The sequence below is a fragment of the Apium graveolens genome, chromosome 10, assembly GCF_009905375.1.
Source record: "Apium graveolens cultivar Ventura chromosome 10, ASM990537v1, whole genome shotgun sequence".
Lineage (NCBI taxonomy): Eukaryota > Viridiplantae > Streptophyta > Magnoliopsida > Apiales > Apiaceae > Apium > Apium graveolens.
The window spans coordinates 145,232,813-145,257,826 of NC_133656.1; the positions used below are offsets into that span (position 1 = coordinate 145,232,813).

The 25,014-nt window shown below is 33.5% G+C and overlaps 1 protein-coding gene across 1 annotated transcript; it reads right to left on the reverse strand.

Moving 5' to 3' along the window:
• Window positions 1-1,351: 1,351 nt before the first annotated feature.
• LOC141691099 (uncharacterized) lies at window positions 1,352-19,600 on the reverse strand. The gene is made up of 2 exons (XM_074495842.1): window positions 19,361-19,600; window positions 1,352-1,852 (listed from the first exon to the last, which is right to left on the reverse strand). The coding sequence occupies exons 1-2, from the start codon at window positions 19,598-19,600 to the stop codon at window positions 1,352-1,354; spliced, it is 741 nt and encodes a 246-aa protein (XP_074351943.1).
• Between the last annotated feature and the right edge of the window lie 5,414 nt (window positions 19,601-25,014).

Sequence of the window (25,014 nt, forward strand, 5' to 3'; positions counted from 1 at the left end):
TTACCTCTTTTATAGCGAACCAAACACTTTCAAAATTAATTTTAGTAATTCAAATTATAATATAACAAAATAATTAATAAATCAAAAATAAAAAAAATAATTTTTAAAAAAATAATACCAAATCATCCATATACATCCACTGTTATTGAAGACCCTCACTTTTTTTTATCGTAGGTAACCCGCAGCCGCTACCCTTCGAGTGCGCACTGGGTAAACCCTACAGACTCACGCAATAGCCTGCAAACCAAGTGAAACAAGGTAAATCGCTTTAAGCGACAAACTCTGACTATAATCATAAATTTTCCTTCCGTGGGATTCGAACCTGTGACCAAGAGAATAGTTATCCACTCTTTAAATAACTGAACCAATCCTTGCGGGCGACTCTCACTTTCCTATTGATCTAATTCAAAAGTTGAAGGAATTTTTAAGAATTTAATTATTTAAATTTTGAATTTTTAAATAATATATTATATATAAAATAATATATAAATATTTTAACTTAATAAATCTTAATAATATATTATATTTATAAAATAATAAAATTATAAATATTATAATGGGTTAGAGGCTAATATAAATTATTCTCAAGAAGACCATTACGTTATTCTGAAGTCATCTTAAATTACATGATGGTAAAAAAAAAAAGAAAAAACTTATCTTAAATTGGACGGGAAAAAACACTTTTCTAATTTCATCAACGGTTAACTGCAATATTGTTTGATTTGATTTTGTTGTAAGAATAGGTTTTAAACAGTTGTGTAAACCTTCTATCTTTCACCACAGTAATTAAAAGTATTGTCCAGAAAAAGTCTTATTATCTGTAATTGATAGTGAAAACAATTTGCGAGGTTTTACATAGCACGCTCTATTTATTAAGCATCCCACCACATTACATGAACTATAAAAGCTTTAATAACTACAGATACGTTGCATTTAGCAGAAAAATTAAGAGGATTGAAAACACCTATTTCATCACACCATACCAGTATTTGGGCTTAATGCTTTCACTAATTAAAATGTATCTTCTTCCTCTAATATGTTTCTTCTTTCTGGCAGACCTGTGCTTTTTGATTTTTGTACGTATGTAGCGTAGGGAACGATAAACAACCACAATAACTGCAAAGATCACCATTCCTACCCAGGCGACTAATCCTGCTACAAGTACGAAAATGGTTTTGTTGATCTTAAAAGACCTTTTAATGTCTTTAGCAGCAGTCATTGATGTTAGCGTTATCCACATGGCCGCTCGTATTACCCAAACAAAAATCTTCTGTTTAAGACTTGCACCACTTACGTATATAAAGATCACACTTAGAGCAGCCATAAAGGAGATAGTGTTAGAAATCCAAAATCAGTTGTTTAAACCCTCGTAAAAGTAGGATAAAAGGGAACTTGCAGGTTCAAGATCATACGTTTTAAAATAAGGGGAATTTGCGTAATCCTTTTGATATTCTGGGGCATCCATCCCCGCGACACCTCCGGGAGGACTAATAGCTGCTTGGTAAGCCATGGCAGCTTTTTCAGATGCTGCTACCAGTAATGTCTCGTCTCTCTTCTCCATTTTCTCTTGAAAGATGGTAAAATTTTTCACCTTCTTCCACATTTTCACGAGCTTGCTGTTACTAGCAGTTGCTGTCTCTGCTGCTGCTGTCCCTTCCATGTTATCACCTGCAACCAGCTGAAGGCCAGCTGAGGTTAAAGCACCAGCAGAGGTTAGAAACTCCTTAATTCCCGCAGTTTTGGTATCTTTGGGCATCTCTTGTATTATGTCCAAGGCTGTGAGACCATTTTCATTCAGTACATTTAGGTTCACTTCATCACTTCTTGTACACTTGACCAGGTATTTTATTATCTGAGTAAGCATAATTCAGGTTTAGAATCGACAAAATAGTCTGTCGAGCAAATAAAATAAACACAAAAAATTAATAATAAATATCACTAGAAAAGGCCTTCAGTTACAAAATGAGTTATTTTAAATCAAACCTTCAAAAATTAGTTAAAATTGTTTATAAACCCCTTTCCTATTATGAAATTCTGATTGTTTAACTAATTTGTGTGTTTCCCATGTTCAGTTTGTAATATCCGGGATACACTGTGTAATTATTTTGCTGATAAGTAATTATTATGTATGTTCAGTATCTATTATCTGAATTATCTAGTAAGTGTTATATGTGTTTGGATGTTTAAAAATAATATTAATTGAGTATTTTAATTTTTATATGTCCAAAATAAAATATAGATAATTGTCATATCTTCCTATTTATTTTTATGTTGATTTATAATTTTATAGAAAATATATGAATTTTATAACATCTTTTTCCGAATATTTAAAAACTTTTATATAATCGGGAACCAACCGACATCATCCCTTTTTACGTTTTTATAACCCGAAACTTTTCCGAAAACTCCTTCCTAACCTAATTGCAATATTCCGAGCATTTTTCATGTTTCGACTTTTTCGATCCGGCTTACGGTTTGTCCTGCGCGGGTCCCGGCGTAACATTTTCGATACATTATTCATTTCGGTAAATCAATAAAACTCGTATTTTTTATAAATATGATCTTTTTATAAAACTATCACAATTATCACCTCTTAATACGTGTAACCAGGCGCTGAGACCAAGACCGCAGTACAAATTGTACTGGTTTGGATAATTATCCCGAAAATCGGTACCGTTTGGATCAATTTTTATAGATAAACGTACCATTTTATATCCGGAATGATCCAACGGGATACTAATTTTCCGTAATTATAAATAGCCTTTACCGTATTTTATTCCGTATCAAAAATCATTTGCAGACAGTAATTATATAATTTTCCAGAGAAAATACTTATATTCATAAACCTTTCTGAGAATCAAACAGCAATTCGAAGGTGTTAGTGATCTTTGTTTTCAACGCTCGAGTAACCAGATCAAAGGTCTTGAAGAGTACTATCGTAATCTGTGATCCATACACCTGCAGAATCAAAGTTTTATTTTCTGTAAATTTATTTATTTTCGAATTATTTTGATTAAAAATATGAATTTTTGTTCGGATGATTGTTTGAATGATTTGATGATTGCATATTAATTTTGATATATTATATGACTGATTTGGAGTTCAATAACATGTTCAAAATTGAGTTTGATTTTCGAATTTTGAAATTAGAGTTTATAACCCGTATGAATGTTCTTAATTGAAATTTAGGGCTTTTTGATCTAGGGGTTATTAGTTGTTGTATTACAGTGGGTTGTGTTCCTTATGAAATTTGAATCGATTGGTATATAGCTCGTTAACAGAGAATTCATGAATCGAAGGGGGTTGTGTTTTGAAGTTTTCTTCGGGTCACCGGAAACCGGTGAAGTTCTTGGCCATTTTCCGGCCAGGTCTGGGGTTATTAGGACGAAATGATTATTGGGATGTATTTCTCATGAATTGTAGATGATATCTGGAGCTCCTGAAGGTGTGACGATTCCGGGAACGCCATCTCCGGCGAACCCCGATTGTTTTCCAGCGAGCCCTGTAAAATTTGCAGTTTGGTACCTAAACTTTTGGGGACCAGTTTAGTCCCTGAAGTTTCTGGAAAGTTTCAGAAATAGGATTCCTGTTTTAAAAATCTTTAAAAATCATATTTTCTATTTATTTTAATTATAAAAATCCATTTTTAATTTCTGAAAATGCCAAAAATCATTACTTTAATTTCAAAAATTATTTTTAATTCAAAAATAAATCTGAAATAATTAGTTAATTAATTTTAGTTGATAATTAATTGATTAATTGGTCAATTAATTCGAAAATTAATTGATTAATTGATTTAATTAATTATTAATTGATTTAATTAATTAATTAATTAGATTTAATTATTTAAAAATGATTTAAAAATTCCGAAAAATAGTTTCGAGCTTTAAAATATTATTTTAAATTGTTTTCAAGACTCGATAATTATTATAAAATTGTTTTGAAGCCAGATTCGGCCAACCGAACCCTGTTTGTTGCTTTAAAATTTATCCAACGACCCGTTTTAATTCTGAAAGATGTTTTAAAAATCATTTTAAATACCCGAAAGCCTGTGTATGACCCGAGACCCCTTTATAAATGATATGTCATTGATTATTTGACGTGTTATTTGCTATATGTGACTTATTGTTTGACTGTCGATCTATGTGTTCGGTGTTTACTTGTTTATTGCGTAACTTTCAATCCGTTAATCGGATTTGGGTAAGACGAAGGGTAGATAGAAGTGTATATCGAACAGAATATTATTAGTTGAATATTGATAGATGCTTATGATATGTGAGCAGAGGAGGCAAGGCGTAGGAGAGGGAAACAGATAGTCGAGGAGTAAGACGGTTGTGATTGGGAGTTAGTATAGTATAGCAAGCTAGTACCAGGCAAGTGTTCTGAACTTTCTCGAGATATATTGTAGTTGATTGATAGTCCTGTTTTATATTGCAAATGCTTTGAAGCACTGAACCCTAAACCCTGATTCCAGTTATTGATCTTGAGCCGTAAACCTTATTCTTTCTAAACCATTGATTGTTGTATACCCAAATATGAACCATAAATATACGATACTACTCCACAAATACGTACAAACTAAATACCAAACACTGAACCGAATTACTTTGTTAGGTCACACACACTGTAGAGGGAGGTGAATACAGTGTATAGCACAATCAAATCGAATTCTAATAACACAAGTAACAGAAAACAGACTTTATTCAAAGCAATAAATTCTGTTACAGTATGGAACTGTCCTCTCAGTGATGAACAAATATCACGAGAGCTGCTAGGGTTACAATGAATAATATTCTCGATAACGATAACACTTATAGTGTAAACCCTATGTCTGTGCTTATATACTACACAGTTACAAGATAATCGCTAATTGATATGGAATATAATTCTGCTTCATAAAATATATCAATCAGATATCTTTTCTTCCAAGTATTCTATTCTTCATAGAATTCCTTCTTCATGCATATCTCTTCTTACGTTTGTCTTGATCTTCTTTTCCTTTCAATCAACCGCCTTCCTTATCTGAACGTTTCCTTTAAGTCCTGATATTATTTTCTCATAAATATCTCCTGAACCTTAAGTACTGATAACTTAAGTTCTGACTTCAGTATAAGTGCTGATTTCAGTTAAGTACTGATTTGTCCTGTTTAAGTAAGATCTAAAAACTAAACATAAATCATATTAGTCATGACATTATCAAATATATCTAACAATCTCCCCCAACTTGTAAATTAGCATAATATACAAGTTTAACAGATATTTGATGATGTCAAAAATATTAAGTACAAATGCATGAGAATTTGACTAGATAACTACAACTTACAGTCCTTAAAGCTTTATAAATTTTAACTACTGATAACAACTTCAGTCTGTATTCATATCAGAATTTGAGCAGTTGTAGATCTTGACTTGGCTTCACTTTCTGATCTCTCTGATGTCAGGAGTTGTTCTGAGATAGTTCTTTAACAAACATCTCTCAACATATCCTGAGTTCATCAATCATCCTCCTTTTAGCATCTTTAAGTTCTGCAGAATCTTCACCAGTTTGAAAGATAGCAGCCCTGAGATTATTAATTCTAGCTTTCCTTATGTCCTGATCCAGTCTGATCAAATACACCTTGTCAGACTCAAGATTGAATTCTACAGCCTTATAACCCAGAAAGGTAGTTATAATCTTAGCAGAGTTAGGCTTCATCTCAACAATATCACCCTTGTGATCTCTGTACCTTGGAAGATATGTGCTGTCAGACTTTACAGAATAAAGCATTTTCTGTCTCTGAATTTGATTCTTTAAATAGTTTGCAGCACTTTCTGTTATTCTGTCATTCACTTGAAGTAAGAATAATACATGTTCCAATTATTCAAAATACTTCAGTGGAATAGCATTTTCCCTTATATGGTAAACCCTACCATCTGTCATGAAGTACAACAAGATGTGTTCTTTCAAGTAGGTATGGTAAACCATCTGTACAGATTCTAGTTGATTCAATCTTTCAGGAGTTGCTCCAATACCTGGTTCACTTAAGGAAGTTGGATCATTGGTTGTGTTCTGTACTCTTCTTTCATCAGCACTACCCAATCCAGATTTATCTCTTGCTTCCTTTCCAGTAACCACTTTTGCTTCAAAACAACTTGATGCAGTCTTCAAAGGTTGAGTCTGTTTGGCTTTAGTGAATCCTGGTAGGAGTAACTTTGAGGGTTTAACATGAGCAATGTCAGAGGTTTCCTTTTCCTTATCTTCTGATATCAAGTCAACTTGAGCTATGTCAGAGGTTACTTGCTTCTTTGTAATATCAGAACTAACTATATCTTGACTCTGAACAACTTGAGCCATGTTAGAGGTTGTCTTAGAAATCTTCCTTGAAGTCAGAGTAAGATCAGCATCTTCAACAGTAATTTCTTCATCCACGGGAGGCACATAAACCTTTATAGGTTCACCAACTTTTTCTTTTCCCTTGGACCTTGGATCTATCTGCAATTGTGATTTGACCTTGGTTGCTTCAGGATTTGTCCTTTCTTTTATCATAATGCCTTTGGCCTTAGGAAGTTTCTTTTTACCAACAGAAGCTTCAGATTTAGAATTGACTTTTTCTGACTTAAGTCTAGCTTCTTCTTCCATCAGACTCTCAAAGTCCATTCCTGGATTTTCCTTAAGAAATAACTGTCTTGATATTTCTTCATCAAGATCCAAAAGTTCATAAAAACTTATCCTTTTACTAGTATCAGAAGTAATTCTTTTTCCAGTATTAGAACTTGTTCTATGACATGTAGCTTCAGCTCTTCTTGATGAGAAACCACTACCTTGACCATGACCTCCACCCATTCTAGAGTTTCCCTGGTCATCTTTTTCATCATCCTTCCCCTTCAGTGTCTTAACAGTTTTGCATTTGGAATTAATTACCTTCTCCCCCTTTTTGGCATCAGCAGGTAAGAGAAGAGAGACAAGCAATTCCACTGAAGATTGGATTTCATCGAGTTGAGATTTCTGAGAAGCTTGATTTTTCAAAATATCATCAATCTGAGTCTGTTGCTTCTCTTGGGTCTTCTCAATGTAAGCAACTCTGTCAAAGGTAGGTTGGAAGAAAGTTTTCTTATCAATTTTCTTAGTCGTTTCTTGCTTGAGCAATTATTCCTGAATTTTATGTAACCCTGCATGAGTTGTTGAATGTAGACCTTGCAGATGTCTAGTACTCAATGCAGTGACTCAAAGCTGTGTCTTGAAATTATCATTAATTAGCATCTCATCAGCTTTCGCCAAGTGCTCAGCAATAATTTTTTCAGATGGAACAAAGGTAACTGTATTCCATTCTTTAGTCCACTCCTGTCCTCTAGGAGTTTCACTCCAAGGTACTGGTGCTTCTCCTCGAACAAACTTCTTGACTAGTTCAGATTTAGAAACAGTCTGTTGAGGTGCATGTCCTGAAGGACCAGCTTCATCAGCATCTGCATTTATAGCAGCATCTCCAGTATCATCAACATTTGCAGCATCAGAACTGACAGAATCAGCATCTTCTGTTAAAAGAAAAGTATGAGAAGCAATTGAGACTTCAACATCCTCCTCTAAGTGCTGATCTGCTTCCAAGTTCTGATCAACATCCATAGTCTGATGCTCACCTATATTCTGATCATCAACATCTAGATGCAGAGAAGGTGTTGCAGACAATTCTGGAGTTTCATTAGCATCAGTAAGTGGTGTTGTTGATGGATTTATTGCTGTTGGAGCTTCTAAATAGAGAACCTCAGACACAACTAGATTGTGAATATCAATTTCAGCACTTGTGCCTGGGTGTTCAGTAGATACTGGTTCATGTACAGGAGACATAGGTGGTGTAGATGCTTTATCTGTAGCAGTAGCTTCATGGGTTGGTGATAATGAATATGGAGATGCAGTAGCTCCAGCAAATTCTGGCTCTTTTGAGATCAGAGATTCCTGATCTCCTTCCTTAGCTGCTGCTTCCTCATCATCTGAAGCTGGCCTGTGAGCTCTCTGTTTCTTTCTTTTCTTTGAAGGTGTAGATTCCTTGGGAGTTTCAGCATAAGACATTCTTCTAAGCCTTTTGAGAAGCTTAGATCCCCCAATTCCAGTATCCTTCTGAGAAGAGACCTTCTCAGCTTCTTGTATAATAGGTTCTGATACAGGACCTGTTCCTCACTATCTGACTCATCTCTCAGAACAAACTTCCATCTCTTCTGTGTTGTCTGAGGTACAGTCTTTGTCCTCTTGGGCTTGGAAGATGAAGGCTTCACAGTAGGTGATGATGATGAAGGTTGAGGTAGCTGTGAAGTTGTGAGATATGTTCTGACATAAGGTTGAGTAGATTGAGGTGTATGTGTGGTATGTTCTGATGGTTGTTGAGTTGTCTGGGTGGTGGTGGTGGTAGGTTGTACATCAGGGTAAACAGATTTGTAGGTTAGAGGATCAGCATTTACCAAGATCTGTTTTACAGACTGAGATATCTGTAAGGGTCTAACCACCATTTTCTTAAGGTCAACATTTACCAAGTCATTAAAAGCACGTTTTGCAAGTTTAAAAGGTGAAAATAAAGAACTGGCTGGTTGGGGTTCATTAGCACAGCAAAAGGTATATATAAGCTGACAGAATCTAACAAAGTAAACTACATTTCTATCCTCTGTCATCCTATCCCCAATAAAGCCTAGCACAGCACTTGCAAAATCAAAATGAGTTTGGTGAATAATAGCATACCTGATGTGCTGACTCATGATTGGAATGGCATCAAAGTTGGAACACTTATTGCCAAATGCTTTACTGATGCAGTCGAAGAAAAAGCTCCATTCCTTTCTGATATGTGCTCGTTCAACTGTCCAAGCTTGGCCAAACTCTTCTCATACCCCAAATTGGCCATGAGCTGCTATAACACTGGTTCCTCCGCTGTTGAGAAAATGCAACCTTCTGGTAACTGTAGAGCTTTGCGAACTGCTCTAGGAGTTACCACATGTTCAACCTCATTTACTTCAAAAATAATACTTGGAGTACCAGTAGCACCACCATTGTCAAAATGCCCAGTCCGCCAAAATGTCAGAACTTGTTGGCTGGAAATGACTTGAGGCTGGGTCAATGCATACCCAATTTCACTGTGTGCTAGAAGATCTTGCACAAAGTGCAACTTAGATGGAGCTTCATCATGATATAAGATTGCAACATAGTTGTTGGGAACGAACTTAGCTCCATCTATGATTAAATCCTTAGGTGCCATGAGAAAAATTGAGAATTAAGGTTGCCTGTAAGGTGTTTGATAAAATGTCTGTATGAAAAACAACGTCAGGAGATGAGAGAATAGAAGTAAAGAAAGATAAAGTGTGAAAGTAAATAAAAGATTTTACAATCTTCTCTCTCGTTTACTTATACACGGTAGAAAAAGTAACCGTTGGACACCTGTCAGACATGCAGCAGTAAAGAATAAGTAATGGGCACGGGAAAACAGTAATCATTACTTATCACATGCAGTTTTTCAAGGAAAAACCGTTCCACTTACCAAGTAATCCCATTAATCAAGGTACTTCAGTTTTAATTTAAAATTTAAATTGTTCCCACTTATAAATCATTTTTACTACGAAACCAATATTCTGTAAAAATACATCAGGTGAGAGAATGACCAAAAAATAAATAAATCAAGGAATCAGGTACTACCACGTCAGAATCAGAACTTGATTTGTATCAGTAATAAAATGGTCATCAGAATATGGATAAATCAGGATTTAAAAATGTATCAGAATTTTAAACAACTCAGAGACAACATCTTGCAAATATATAAAAATTCCATTAATATATTAAGAGAATACATTCATGAAATTGAAATTATAGCACAAGATTACAAGAGTGTCCTAAGCTACAAATCCTATCAGCATCAACTATTGTCCTAAGCTAAGAAGCCTGACAAAGCTGATGGTGAAGAGAAACAGGGAGCAAAAACTATTTCTTCTTCCTGCTCTCAACAAAGAGAATAGCGAGTCGTAGGATTCGCTCCTGCTGTCGAAGACGACGGAGATGAAGTTCTCTTCGAACTGTCAACAGATCACGTTTAATAACCTCTGAAAATTGAATCCAAAGATTGTGAGGGATGTTGGCGATAGGGTATGGAGTTGGAATTCCATTTATAAAGACATGTATAGTCTCATCGCCATAATTGTAAAACCAGCCAAATGCAGCCATTTTTGGTGTTAAGAATAAAACGAGAGTGAGTTTGTGAGAAATTTAGAGATGTGCCGGCTGGAGTGAAGTGTTGGTTGATATAGGCAATAGAATGCCAGGAGATGCAAGGAAAATTTAATCCTGACAGGTAGAATTAATTCTACCTCGTCTCCCTAGACTGAGGAGAATAAAAACAGCCATTGGAAGTGTAAAACAGGGTTTAATGCGCACAAAAAACAAGTAAATATTACTGTGCATGGACGTGTACCAATAACCCTAATTATATTGACTGTTAATATTCCACCCAAATATATTCTGATTTAAAATAAGACTGTTTCAGATTTTAACCACAAATAAGTCAAGGAAAGAATCAGAATTTAATATAAGCACTTAGACTTATATCAGAACTTAACAGTCATCAGAACATGATTTCTTAACTCGAAAAGTTGACTACCTATTTCTGTAATTCTTCACACAAATTCTGATTTCGGTTCTTCAAAACTTAATCATCAGAACTTCCATCAGATCCTATCCTCAGAATTTATGCAATCTGACACATAAACTATTCATCTAAAACAATATTGATCGCCACAGTAATATTTATCATTCATATGGAGTGTAAGTGTGTGCATTAGGCTAAATATCAGATAAAGAGTAAAGTCTGATTCACTTCAGTAATCTTAGAAATAAGGCATAACTAAGAACTTTACTTAAAATCTGTCATTATTCTGAAGCCTACTATTGAATGAGTTCATGCATGAGTCCACCTCAACTGTTTTGTGCTTATTTTATGCATCTTTTGAAATTCCATTTTACAGTGGCTTCTCAGTGTAAGTGAGTCACGACTGCTTGTCAGAATTTATGCTATTATCAGAGTATTTCTCCAGTAATCATAGAGTGTGAAAAGTCACCAAGAAAAATATTTATTTTTACTTTTTATGATGCATATTACTTAATACCAACAATGCACTTGGGTCGTCCCTTCCACATTTTTACTCTAGATCTCAAAGGAGTACCTGATTTTTATTCCCTTTTCTTTTCCTTTGTCTTTTGATAAGTGAGGTTTATCAGCATTTAGTACATTCAGCAGATTTACTAACATCAGAACTTAACAGATGAGAAGCATTATTCTAGTTTTGGACTTAGTAATAAGATAGACAAAGTAAACGTAACTAAGCTCAATATCAGAATTTGCTTGTGTCAATAGATTTCCACATAAATAATTACTTCTAACATGGGATCTCTAGTATGTTAAAGACTACTAGGTCAGTATCTAGCACAATTATCCTCATAGGATTGAATAGTCACAGAAACAGTCATTTCACTATCAAAGTTTAGAAATTCACATCAGACAACAATCAGTACTTAAGCAATTTTCAATTAGGCACAGAATACACAAAGAGAGTAATATCTGTAAATACTGATCATAAAGTCTGATGTATCAGAACAAAACTAAGCAGATTTAGAGAAAGAACCTGAAACCATTCCAAGTTCATATACCAATCTTGTAAAAGTAGCTTCACACATTGGTTTTGTGAAGATATCTGCTAGTTGTTGATCTGTTGGAACAAAGTGCAATTCCACTGTACCTTCATCCACATGTTCCCTTATGAAGTGATACCTAATGCTGATATGCTTTGTCATTGAGTGTTTAACTGGATTACCTGTCATAGCAATAGCACTTTGATTATCACAGTAAATAGGGATTTTAAAATATGTTAACTCATAATCCAGTAACTAATTCTTCATCCAAAGAATCTGTGCACAACAGCTTCCTGCAACAATGTATTCTGCTTCTGCAGTTGATGTGGAAATTGACTTTTGTTTCTTGCTAAACCAAGAAACCAATCTGCCTCCAAGAAATTGGCAGCTTCCACTTGTGCTCTTCCTGTCAATTTTGCAACCTGTAAAATCTGCATCTGAGTAACCTATTAGTTTAAAATCTGATTCTCTGGGATACCACAATCCCAGATCAGCTGTTCCCTTAAGATACTTGAATATTCTTTTCACAACTGTTAAGTGAGGTTCTCTTGGATCTGCTTGAAATCTTGCACAAAGACAGGTAGCATACATGATATCAGGTCTACTAGCAGTTAGATAGAGTAGAGAGCCAATAATACCTCTGCAATCAGTAATATCTACTGATTTACCAGTATCATTATCCATTTTTGTTGCAGTGGCCATGGGAGTGGATGCACTTGAACAATCTTGCATTCCGAATTTCTTCAGCAAGTTTCTGGTGTACTTGGTTTGACAAATAAAAGTTCCTTCTTCATTCTGCTTGACTTGAAGGCCCAGAAAATAGCTAAGTTCTCCCATCATACTCATTTGATATCTTGACTGCATCAGTTTGGCAAACTTTTTGCAAAGTCTGTCATTTGTAGAACCAAAGATGATATCATCAACATAAATCTGAACCAGAAGTAAGTCCTTTCCATGGTTGCAGGTAGAACAGTGTTTTGTCTATAGTTCATCTGTTAAATCCACTTTCCAGAAGAAACTGAGCTAAAGTCCCATACCATGCTCTAGGAGCTTGCTTAAGGCCATAAAGTGCTTTATTAAGCCTGTAGACATGATTTGGATATTTGGGATCGACAAAGCCTGGAGGTTGTTCAACATATACTTCCTCCTCCAATTCTCCATTGAGAAAAGCACTTTTCACATCCATTTGAAAGACAGTAAACTTTTTGTGAACAACATAAGCCAAAAATATCCTTATGGCTTCCAATCTAGCAACTGGTGCAAATGTTTCATCATAATCAATTCCCTCCTGTTGAGAATATCCTTTTGCAACTAACCTTGCTTTATTCCTTGTAATTATGCCATCACTATCAGTTTTGTTTCTGAATACCCACTTTGTACCAACAACAGATCTGTTCTTTGGTCTTGGCACTAGGGTCCAGACTTTGTTTTTTTTAAATTCATTTAACTCTTCCTGCATTGCTTGCACCCAATCAGCATCTTGAAGAGCTTCTTCCACTTTCTTTGGTTCAGTCTGAGAAAGAAAAGAATTGTAAAGACATTCACTTGAACTAGTTGTTCTACTTCTGACACCTGCATCAGGATTTCCAATTATTAAGTCAGGTGAATGTGATTTAGTCCACTTCCTTGCAGATGGAAGGTTTTCTCTAGAACTGGATGCTTCCCCATGATCCATGCCATCTTTATCAACATCTTCTGATGCTCCCCCTGAAACTATGCTCTCTGAGTTGGATCCTTCAGTTTTTAAATTTTCAGAATTATCAGAACTTGGCTTATCAGAACTTGATGAATCAGAACTTGAAGAGCCAGTTATATGTTCTGATGCTTCTTGAGATGTGGTTGCATCTTTAGTATGCTCCCCCTGCACAGGTGCATCTTCCTTTGGCGTAGTCACCACAGTTTCAATAACATCAGAGCTTAATCCATTAGAGTTTGCAATACCAGGATTTAGATTGTCAAGATTTTCAGTATCAGAATTTAAGTCTTCATTTTTAAATCACAGCTGATCATGATCATTGAAATCTTCAAGTCCAGTAATTTTCTTATCATCAAATGAGACATTGATAGATTCCATGACCACCTTTGTTCTCAAGTTAAAGACTCTGAAGGCTTTTATGGAAAGTGAATATCCAACAAAGATTCCTTCATCAGCTTTTAGATCAAATTTCGATAGCTGTTCAGGATGAGTCTTAAGAACAAAACACTTGCATCCAAATACATGAAAATATTTCAGATTTGGCTTCTTTTTCTTCACCATCTCATATGGTGTCTTTCCATGCTTGTTAATGAGTGTTGCATTTTGAGTAAAACAAGCAGTCCACACAGCTTCAGCCCAGAAATAGGTTGGAAGCTTTGCTTCATCAAGCATAGTTCGTGCAGCTTCAATAAGAGTTCTATTCTTTCTTTCAACAACTCCATTTTGTTGTGGAGTTCCAGGAGCAGAAAATTCCTGCTTGATTCCATGGTTTTTGCAGAACTCTTCCATTATCAAATTCTTGAACTCAGTGTTATTATCACTTCTTATAATCTTCACAATATCTTTGACCAATTTAACCAGTTGCCTGACATGATCAATCAAGATAGATGCAGTTTCACTTTTTGTGTGCAAGAAATGCACCCATGTGTATCTGGTGAACTCATCCACTATGACCATAACATATTTCTTCTTTACAATAGACATGACATTTACAGGACCAAATAGATCAACATGTAGTAGGTGATAAGGCTCAAGAATTGATGATTCAGTCTTGCTCTTGAATGAAGATTTCCTCTGTTTAGCCTTCTAACAAGAATCACAAAGGCCATCAGGAGCAAATACTGACTTTGGCAGTCATCTCACAAGATCTTTCTTGACTAATTCATTTATATTGTTGAAATTTAAATGAGAGAGTTTCTTGTGCCAGTTCCAGCTTTCTTCAATTGATGCTCAACTAATCACACAGACTGCAGAACCATCAGTACTTGTTGAAAGCTTGGCTTCATAAATGTTACCACGCCTGTATCCTTTCAGAACAACTTTGCCTGTAGATTTACTTACAACTTCACAGTGTTCTTCAAGGAAATCCACATGATAACCTCTGTCACAGATTTGACTAACACTCAGCAGATTGTGTTTAAGTCCTGAGACTAGAGCTACTTCTTTAATGATGACATTCCCAAGATTGATATTGCCTTATCCCAATGTTTTTCCAATGTTGCCATCTCCATAAGAAACACTTGGGCCAACCTTCTCCACAAAGTCTGATAGCAGGGCTTTATTTCCAGTCATATGTCTTGAACATCCACTGTCAAGAACTAGGATGTTTTTCCTGTTGCCCTGCAATCACAAAGACCACTAATGATTAGTTTTAAGGACCCAGACTTGCTTGGATCCTTTGGCCTTATTAAGTTTGTTAACATTTGCAGCGGATTTAGCATCAGAGTTTATGTTAACATTTTTCTTATCAGAATTTACACTATCAGACTTTGAATCAGAATTTACACTGGAAGGAACAATGCTAACTTTCTTTAAAGAAGGTTTTATTTGATAATAATCATATTACAGACTATGATATTCCTTACAAGTATAAATGGAATGCCATAAACTACCACAATGAAAACAAGGATTTTATGGCTTATATCTAATAGACCGACTCTTAACTCTTGACTTTGAAGGTAAGAAGTTTATGTTCTTATTCTTCCTGCAAAAAGAAGCCAGATGGTTAGAACTTCCACAGTTATGACACGTTTTTCTAGGAGCATCAAGAACAGGCTTATAATCATTGCTTTTATTCACACATTCCTTTCCATTCCTATTTTTCCTAGGTAATTTTACCTTGTTTGCATTCTTAACATCTTTCAGCTTATGCTTAAGCTGCTTCTTTGTCATTAAGCCTATGTTTACTTCAGTTGTCTTTTCCTGTTTTAGTTTGTCAGAAGTTAATTCCTTTTTAACTTCTGATTTCTCAGTATCAGACTTTACCACTACAAACTTAACAGGTTTTAACTTTGGCTTTTGTTTAACAACTATAGGCTTAATATCTATAGTACCTTTATCATTTTTATCATCTCCATAACCTAAGCCCTCTTTCCAGTTTTCACTACTTAACAAATTCTGAGTTGTTCTGCCAGAGTTAGTCCAAATCCTGATAATCTCTCTTTCCTTTTCTAACTCAGCTTTTAGAGATTCATTCATTTTAAGTACTTCATCCCTAACATAGAAAGAATCATCTCTATCTTTTTGAGTTTGATGGAACATGACTAACTCTTTTTCTAAATAATCAATCCTCTTTTTACAAGCAAGATTTTCAGAAGTTAATCTTTCACATGTTAAAGTTTGGTCTCTATAGCTAATGAACATGGTTTTAAGATATCTTCTCAACTCATTAATATCATCAGTATGAAAGGCATAAGTAGTTTGAGGTACCTTTAACTCAGCAGCTTCAGAACTGCTTTCAGCACTTGCCATATCAGCATTTGCCATCAAGGCATAATTCTCCTCACTTTCAGAATCTGAGGTGTCTGTCCAGCTTTTCTTCTTTATAAAAAGAGCCTTGCCTTTATCACTCTTCACTTTCTTGCAATCAGGAGATATATGGCCTTTCTCACCACAACTGTAACATTTGGCATTTGTATAATCTCCTCTATCAGACTTTCCTCCTTTGCCTTCAGATTTTCTGAAATTCTTCTTATCAAAACTTGCACCTCTCCTGGAAAACTTTTTTCCTTTCCTGAACTTCCTGTATGCAATCTTCATGATTCCTTTCACCATAAGAGCACACAGCTTCATCATCTCTTCATCAGCATCCGTCTCAGGCAAGCTTTCAGTTTCTGAGTCATCATCACTATCAGAACTTGATGACTCAGTATCAAACTTTGTGAAGAGAGCTTTACCCTTGCCTTTCCTTGAGGTAGCTGCCTTGGGAGATTCTTCTTCAGCCTTAAAAGCAATTGTCCTTGACTTTCCTCCTTTCCTATTGCTTCTTTGTTCCATCTCAAGTTCATGAGTCTTGAGCATCCCATAAATTTCATCAAGAGTCGTTTCATCAAGATTATAGTTGTCTCTTATAGTTGTTGCCTTCAAATCCCAGCTTACAGGAAGAGCTAACAGGAATTTAAGGTTTGAATCTTCAAGATCATATTCCTTATCAACCGGTGACAAATCATTCAAGAGCTTGACAAATCTGTCATATAAATCAGTCAATGACTCATTTGGCTTTGAGTCAAAGTGTTCATACTCTTGAGTGAGTATTGTCTTCCTGTTCTTCTTGATCGAATCAGTTCCCTGACATCTTATTTCCAAGGCATCCCATATCTCCTTTGCAGTCTTGCAGTTAATTACCATGTTTGACATTACATTATCAATGGCACTATGCAGTAACTGTCGTACCTTCGCATCCTTAGCAATTGAAATGATATCTTCAGCAGTGTAATCACTCTTCTCCTTTGGTACAGACTTTGCTGCTTCACCTGCAACTGCAACAACGAGCTTTGTTGGATTGTGAGGTCCTTCCTTGATTCTGTCAAGATATTCTGGATCTGTAGCTTCCAGAAACATAGTCATCCTCACCTTCCATATGGGATATTCAGACGGTTTCAATATGGGAACTCTAATAGTCTCATATCGACTATGGATTTGTGTCTTTGGTGGTTCTTCAGTTTTGGTGGGCTTGGTTGGAGTTTCTGCTTCAGACATGATTGTTTTTGGATCTTAAACTGTTTGTGTGTTAACAGATAGGCTCTGATACCACTTGTTAGGTCACACACACTGTAGAGGGGGGTGAATACAGTGTATAGCACAATCAAATCGAATTCTAATAACACAAGTAACAGAAAACAGACTTTATTCAAAGCAACAAATTCTGTTACAGTATGGAACTGTCTTCTCTCAGTGATGAACAAATATCACGAGAGCTGTTAGGGTTACAATGAATAATATTCTCGATAACGATAACACTTATAGTGTAAACCCTATGTCTGTGTTTATATACTACACAGTTACAAGATAATCGCTAATTGATATGGAATATAATTCTGCTTTCTAAAATATATCAATCAGCTATCTTTTCTTCCAAGTATTCTATTTTTCATAGAATTCCTTCTTCATGCATATCTCTTCTTACGTTTGTCTTGATCTTCTTTTCCTTTCAATCAGCCTCCTTCCTTATCTGAACGTTTCCTTTAAGTCCTGATATTATCTTCAGATAAATATCTCCTGAACCTTAAGTATTGATAACTTAAGTTCTGACTTCAGTATAAGTGCTGATTTCAGTTAAGTACTGATTTGTCCTGTTAAAGTAAGATCTGAAAACTAAACATAAATCATATTAGTCATGACATTATCAAATATATCTAACATACTTACATATTCAAACAATTGTACCTTATGCTTTGAAAGACCAAATCCTTGTAACCTTGAAACATCGATTCCTTTGTTATCCAATTCTTTCATTACCTAACAACTAAGCTTTGAAATTGCCATATTGATCCTCTTGAAGATTGAAACCATTTCATTATCGAACAGCCCATGTTATTTATGATTCTGTTTAATGCTTTACATTGTTTATTCTGTTATTATGTTAGAATTGGATTGTTTTTATAAAATTGTGGACCAGATTCGTGGTCAGACCATATTAATGGTCAAGTTAGGCCAATGTGTGCCTTGGATCCAGTAGTTAGAGCAGTGTTGTGTGCTTTGCTCGGGGTTAATGCGTGACTGATCAACAGCCTAACCTTGGTTTTTTTAAAAAATAAAAATATAATATCCAATTCTAAATTATAATTCATTGATCACTTGACATCATAACCCTTTTCATTTGATGATCATTATTCTCAGTCTTGTCATTGAGACTTGCTGAGCTTGTTAGCTCATTTGTGCGGTATTGTTTATGTTCTTTTCCAGTTAAAAAAGAACCAGTTGGTAGCGAGGATCCTCAATCTAGCGTGAGAGCTAGGGGTCCAGGTTGATCGAGTTAATCTAGCAGGCAGTTTTTGAGATAATTTAAGTTTGAAAAAGTTTGTCATAATGTTTAATACTCAGTTCTGAGTTTGAATAGTTGGGATTTGAACGGTTTGTAATATAAGTGTGTGTTTGGCTTGTGTACATACTTTAACCTGTTGCGATCCGCGATAGTTGGTAAGTAGGGTCACTGCATATTATTATTATCTTTATTATTGTTATAAGCAAGTTATAAATAAGGTGTGTGTGTGGACCCCAAACTTCTGACCCGGGTTTGGAGGGCGCCACACAGTTTATACCGGAACTTCATTTCAAACTAATTTAATGCAAACAATATAGTTAACTTATATATCTAAACCTTTAAAGTTATTAGAGTATGATCTTAAATAAATGATATACTATCATTTAAAGCAATTTACGTGAATGGTATGTTTAAGAGATTGAACACCAAACAGACACACAAATAACTAAATTAATTAGAGAGGCAGGAAATTAATTATATATGCAAGTTTTATAGATCTCAAATATATATTGTATAATATTCAATAATAAAGATTTTGTTGATAATATATGAATTTATTAAATATACAAGTTCTTATAATTTGATGTTTAATATTGTAATATTGAGAAATAACCTCAATCATATTATATTGTGAACTGATACTAAACTGAATCTTTACCTAACAAAATTTAAGACGACATAATTTTTAATAAATTTATCGATGAGTTATTACTTTGTCACCTTAAAATATTTATAAATACTACAGAGGCAACTGTGTGTGAGAGTTTACCAGCATCCATCTTAAAGCTGCTGCAGAATGTAAAATTGTGTTTCCATTATCATCTTTGATGTTTAACAAATCCTGATCTGTTGATTCTAATATAAGAATGAACACATTTAAACGATTATACACAACGGACAAGTGCAATAGTGTCCCTTTTTTATCAGACTCACAAACAGATTTTTGTTGACCTTTCATTATAGCCAAATGAAGAGGGGTCCTTCCATCCTCGTCACCAACTTGACACATTTTCTGATCTTATTCTAACGACAGTTCAACGATATTAGTATAGCCATTGGCCAATCACTACAAGAAAGTCAGGTATTTTCGACCAACTAAAAATGACTGCAGCTAAATTCTATCGTATTTGGTCGAATTTAAGGGGCACGGGTAAATTCAACCATTTACGGTCGAATTAAAGAGCGGTCATTTTTAATCGGTCGAATTTAGAATTCGACCGATTTTTTATCCGGTCGAATTTAGCAGTTAAATTCGACCGACTTTTTATTCGGTCGAATTGAGTATTCTGCCAAAAGGGGGGAAACTTCCCACCAAATAACTTGAATTTTGGAAAAATAAATTCGACCATTTTTGATCAAATTTAGTAAATCGTTTGGACGGAAAATTTCCCGCCTCTTTTTTCAAAATGAATGGAAATAACAAATTTGCCGCCAAAGAAAATACACCAAATTGTTTTTACTAAATTCGACCAAAAATGGCAGAATTTAGCTAAAAGCGACCGAAAGCAGTTGAAAATTTCTATTTTTTTTAAAAAAAAATGTTTTTGTTTTTTAAATGGTTAGTATATATCATGTAAAGAAAAAATTTAAATTAACGGACACTTTTTTTGTTTAATTTTTTTAGAAATATATATATACACACATATATATAATATAAATATGTTGAATTTCTATTTGTGTTATATTTGATATAAATTTTAAAATTTTAATTAGTTAAAATAAATACAAAAAAATAGATAAATCAAGAAGACATATGGTTAAAAATAATTTACAGAACATGCCATCATGGTGATAACAAAATTTTCTAATTAAATAATTATCAAGAACAAGTTTTCATATTTAAGTTTACGGTATGAATTAGGGTTATAATATTTATTTTTAATTTTTTTTAAGTGCATCAACCATACAAATGAGAAGATTGAGTGTACATAAGAAATAATTTACTTATTAAATATTAGTAAGAAATATTGGTCAAACGATTGACTGTTAAAATAGCAAATTAAAAACATTTATTTTTTTCTTAAATTTTTTTTCATACCAGTAAATTATATAGATTTTAACATCCGTGCGGTTGAATTATTTATAAATATTTCTAAAAAAATATTAACATCAATTTGGGAGTAAACACTAATTGGAAGTATTATTCGAACTATTTGTTGATAGTTAAAATAATAAACAAAATAAATTTATTTTTTTCTGAAATTTTTGTCATATCACCAGAATATATCGATCTTGACATCTGTACGGTTGGATCATTTATAAATATTTTAAAAAAATCAAAACATGAATATGGGACTAAACAGTAGTAAAAAGTAGTAGTCAAACTATTGTTTAACTGTTAAAATAGCAAACCAAATCATTTTTTTCTAAAAATTTTGTTACATCACCAAAATATATGGATCTTCACATCCCTACCGTTGGATCATTCATAAATATTTTTTTAAAAAAACTGAAATATCAATATAGGATTAAACACTAGTAAGAAATACTGGTCAAACTACTGGTTGACTGTTAAAATAACAAAACTAAATAAATTATATTTTTATAAAAAGTTTGTAATAACATTAAAATATATAGATCTGAAAATCCGTATGGTTGAATTATTCTTATGTATTTTTTCAAAAAAAACCGAAACATCAATAAATGACTAAATACTGGTTAGAAATACTATTCAAACTATTGGTTGATTGTTAAAATAACAAGCAAAATCAATTTGTTTTTTTATAAAAAAAAATCCACATCACCAATATATATATATATTGACATATTCTTTTTTAAAATTGAAATATTAATATAGGATTAAACACTAGTAAGAAATACATGTGAGACTTCTTGTTAACTGTTATAATAGCAAACTAAATAAATTTATATTTTTCTAAAAGTATTGTGATAGCATTAAAATATATAGATCTTAACATTTGTATGGTTGGGCTATTCATATTTTTTTAAAATAATTGAAATATCAATACAGACTAAACAGTAGTTAGAAGTACTATTCAAACTATTGGTTGATTGTTAAAATAACAAGCAAAAGCAATTTATTTTTTCTAAAACTCTTGTCACATCACCAATATATATATATATATATATATCTTGACATCCGTACGGTTGGATCATTCATAATATTTTTTTAAAAAAAATTGAAACATCAATATAGGATTAAACACTAGTAAGAAATAATGGTGAGACTACTTATAAACTATTAAAATAGCAAACTAGATAAATTTATTTTTTTATAAAAATTTTGTGATATCATTAAAATATATAGATATTAACATCCGTACAGTTGGATTATATATATATATATATTTATAAAAAATCAAAATATGAATATGGGACTAAACACTGGTAAGAAGTAATATTCAAACTATTAGTTGATTGTTAAAATAACAAACAAAAACAATTTATTTTGTTTCTAAAAATTTTATCATAACCAAAATATATAGATCTTGACATCCGTATGTTTGGATCATTTATAAATATTGTTTTTAAAATAATTGAAATATCAATATAGGGTTAAACACTAGTAATAAATAATGATCAAACTACTAGTTGACTGTTAAAATAGAAAACCAAATAAATATCTTTGTTTAACATTTTTTCATATCACAAAATATATATTTAAATTAAGAGTGTTTGTGAAAAATTAATCTATTTATGTTAGGAATATGTTGTGTACTTGATGATAACTTGAACAAAATACTATGTAAATTTTTAATTAAGTGATTTTGTAGCTTTCAACGGATGATTATTCCAACATCCGTTGAAAGAGTAGCTTATGTACAATAAGATTAGTAGCACATTTCTGCATACTTAAATAGCTTAGTGAACTTGATCTTTGAGGAACATTTAAGTCATGTTGACTACTAGATTGATATGCAAGACAGGTTGGTTAAATGTAAATAGTCGATGCCTTGTAATCTTGCATAAATGAAATAGAGTTAACTGTTAAGAGTATAGTCTCAACGAATGATTCACAAAGCTCCAACGGATGCTCAGATAAAGCTTCAACGGATGATCTACATAGTTTCAACGGATGATCAACCAAAGTATCAACAGATGATCAACCACAGTTTCAACGGATATTCAATGAGGTTTCAACGGATGTTCAAATTCAAAAGAGCAGTTGATAGTGACTTGACAATCACATGCGTTGATCGTATGCAAATAGAATGTGGCAGCCTGTTTGCAGGTTTTAGAGAACAAAGAAGCATTTCCATTCCCATGCTAAACAAATGATATTCAAAGATGCTGGAAAGAGAAGTGTAATAACATGAAATTAGACTATAAATATTTTGTCTTATTATCTTGTCTTGTTATCATGTAACTTGGTGATATATAAACCAGTAGTAACAAGTTGAAATATATCCAAGTTAGTAAGCATTTTACCAGAGAAATAGATAAGGCAAAATCTGTAAAGAATTTCTCTATTCTTATTTTTCAACTTGTAAGCACCTGTGTACATTAGTAACACAGAGTTCTCTATTTAATATATATCTCTGGTGGAAAAGTTCAATCCACCAGAAAGTTTTTAAATACTTATATTTATTTACTTTATGTTTTAATTTCAATATTACTTTCATTCTCACCATTGCTAAATCAAACACAGTTATATATTTATAGAAGAATGGTTCTTAAAATTGAAAAGAAGGCAGAATTACATTCAACCCCCTTTTCGTAATTCTTGTTTAGATTGTTTAGGAATAACAATTGGTATCAGAGCAAGCTCTTGAAGAATGAAGAGTTTAAAGATCACAACAACTAACAAGATGAGTAGAAAAGATGTTGGAGTAAAGATTCCATTTCTGGACAAAGACAACTTTCACCATTGGAAGGTGATGATGCACCGGCATCTCCTATCTCAAGATGAAGTATATGTGGACTGCATTGAGACAGGTCCACATGTCCCTATGAGAGCTGCTACAGGAAATGAACCATCTGTCCCAAAGCCTAGAGCAGAATGGTTTGATCCTGATATTGAACAAGTTTATAAGGATAAAAAGGCCATGAACATTTTGTTTAATAGTGTTGATGGTGATATATTTGACAACATCATAAACTGAAAAACTGCTAAGAATGTCTGGGACATAATTCAGGTTATATATGATGGAATTGAGCAGTTAAGGGAAAACAAAATACAACTCTTGATTCAGCAATATGAGCATTTCCACAGTAAAGAAACTGAGTCACTCACTGACATTTTCAGTAGATTTCAAAAATTACTGAATGCTCTAAAACTACATGGAAGAATCTATCAAACAAAAGATTCAAACCTCAAAGTCCTTAGATCTCTACCAAAGGAATGGAAGCCTATAACAGTCTCATTGAGAAATTCTCAAGATTACAAGGAATTCACCTTGGATAGACTGTATGAGATTCTAAAGACTTATGAGCTTGAAATAGAGCAAGATGAGAAGTTGGAGAAAGGAAGGAAGAAGGGAGGGTCCATTGCATTGTTTGCTGAGCAAGAAAATGAGAAGGAGACAAAGGTTGAAGATGTTGAATCTGCACCAAACCATAGAGTTTGTGAAGGCAATGGAAAAGGGCTAGTTGCTAAACATGAAGAAAATCTTAGTCAAGATGACATGGATGACTGTTAGGGCTATAACACGCGCTAATATTCACGCAAGTATACGCGATCACAAGTAATATAGAATAAACTCTAGTTTGTCCCACATGGATAGGTTTAGGTTAATTTCAATCAATGTATTTATGCAACACTAGTATGGTTATTATCTAATGCTAAGAGGAATAACAATTTGAGGTTGTTTATACTAAGATTAACTAAGAGATTATACTAAAGAACATAAACTAAGAGATTAAAGAGATTTGAATAATATATGACATAAACATGAGATTCTAACTTCATTAAATACTTCATTCAAAAGCTTTTTCGTTCTTAACCTTAGCATGTAATGGTGATTATTAATCAGATAACACGAAACTGATAAACGCCAACTTTCGTTGTACGAATACCATACTACCATACATCCACAAAAGAGATAGAAGCTGAATAGACACCAATTATATTGAGACCATATATGTCTATAGAATTTGATAACATAACGGTTTAATGCACAAGTTATCTCTCGTGATTACATAGGGCAAGTAAGATGGTTAAAATTACCTACGAATCATGCATATCAATTACATGAACCTATGCTAGCATGGTAAGTTCTAAACCCTTAAATTCACTTTCGCTTCATTAAAGATTTACATACTATCTTATAAGTTCACGACGCTCATAAGACGAATAAGCACAACCAAAACTAGGTTATCATACAATCACCACACACTAAGGCATCAAAATGAAATAACTAAATAAATCCATAAATAAATTCGTTAGAATACCACGATAACGATTAGCCCATAATCGGACTCATCAACAACGTCGGTTCCGATAAAAACATGATATAATAAATG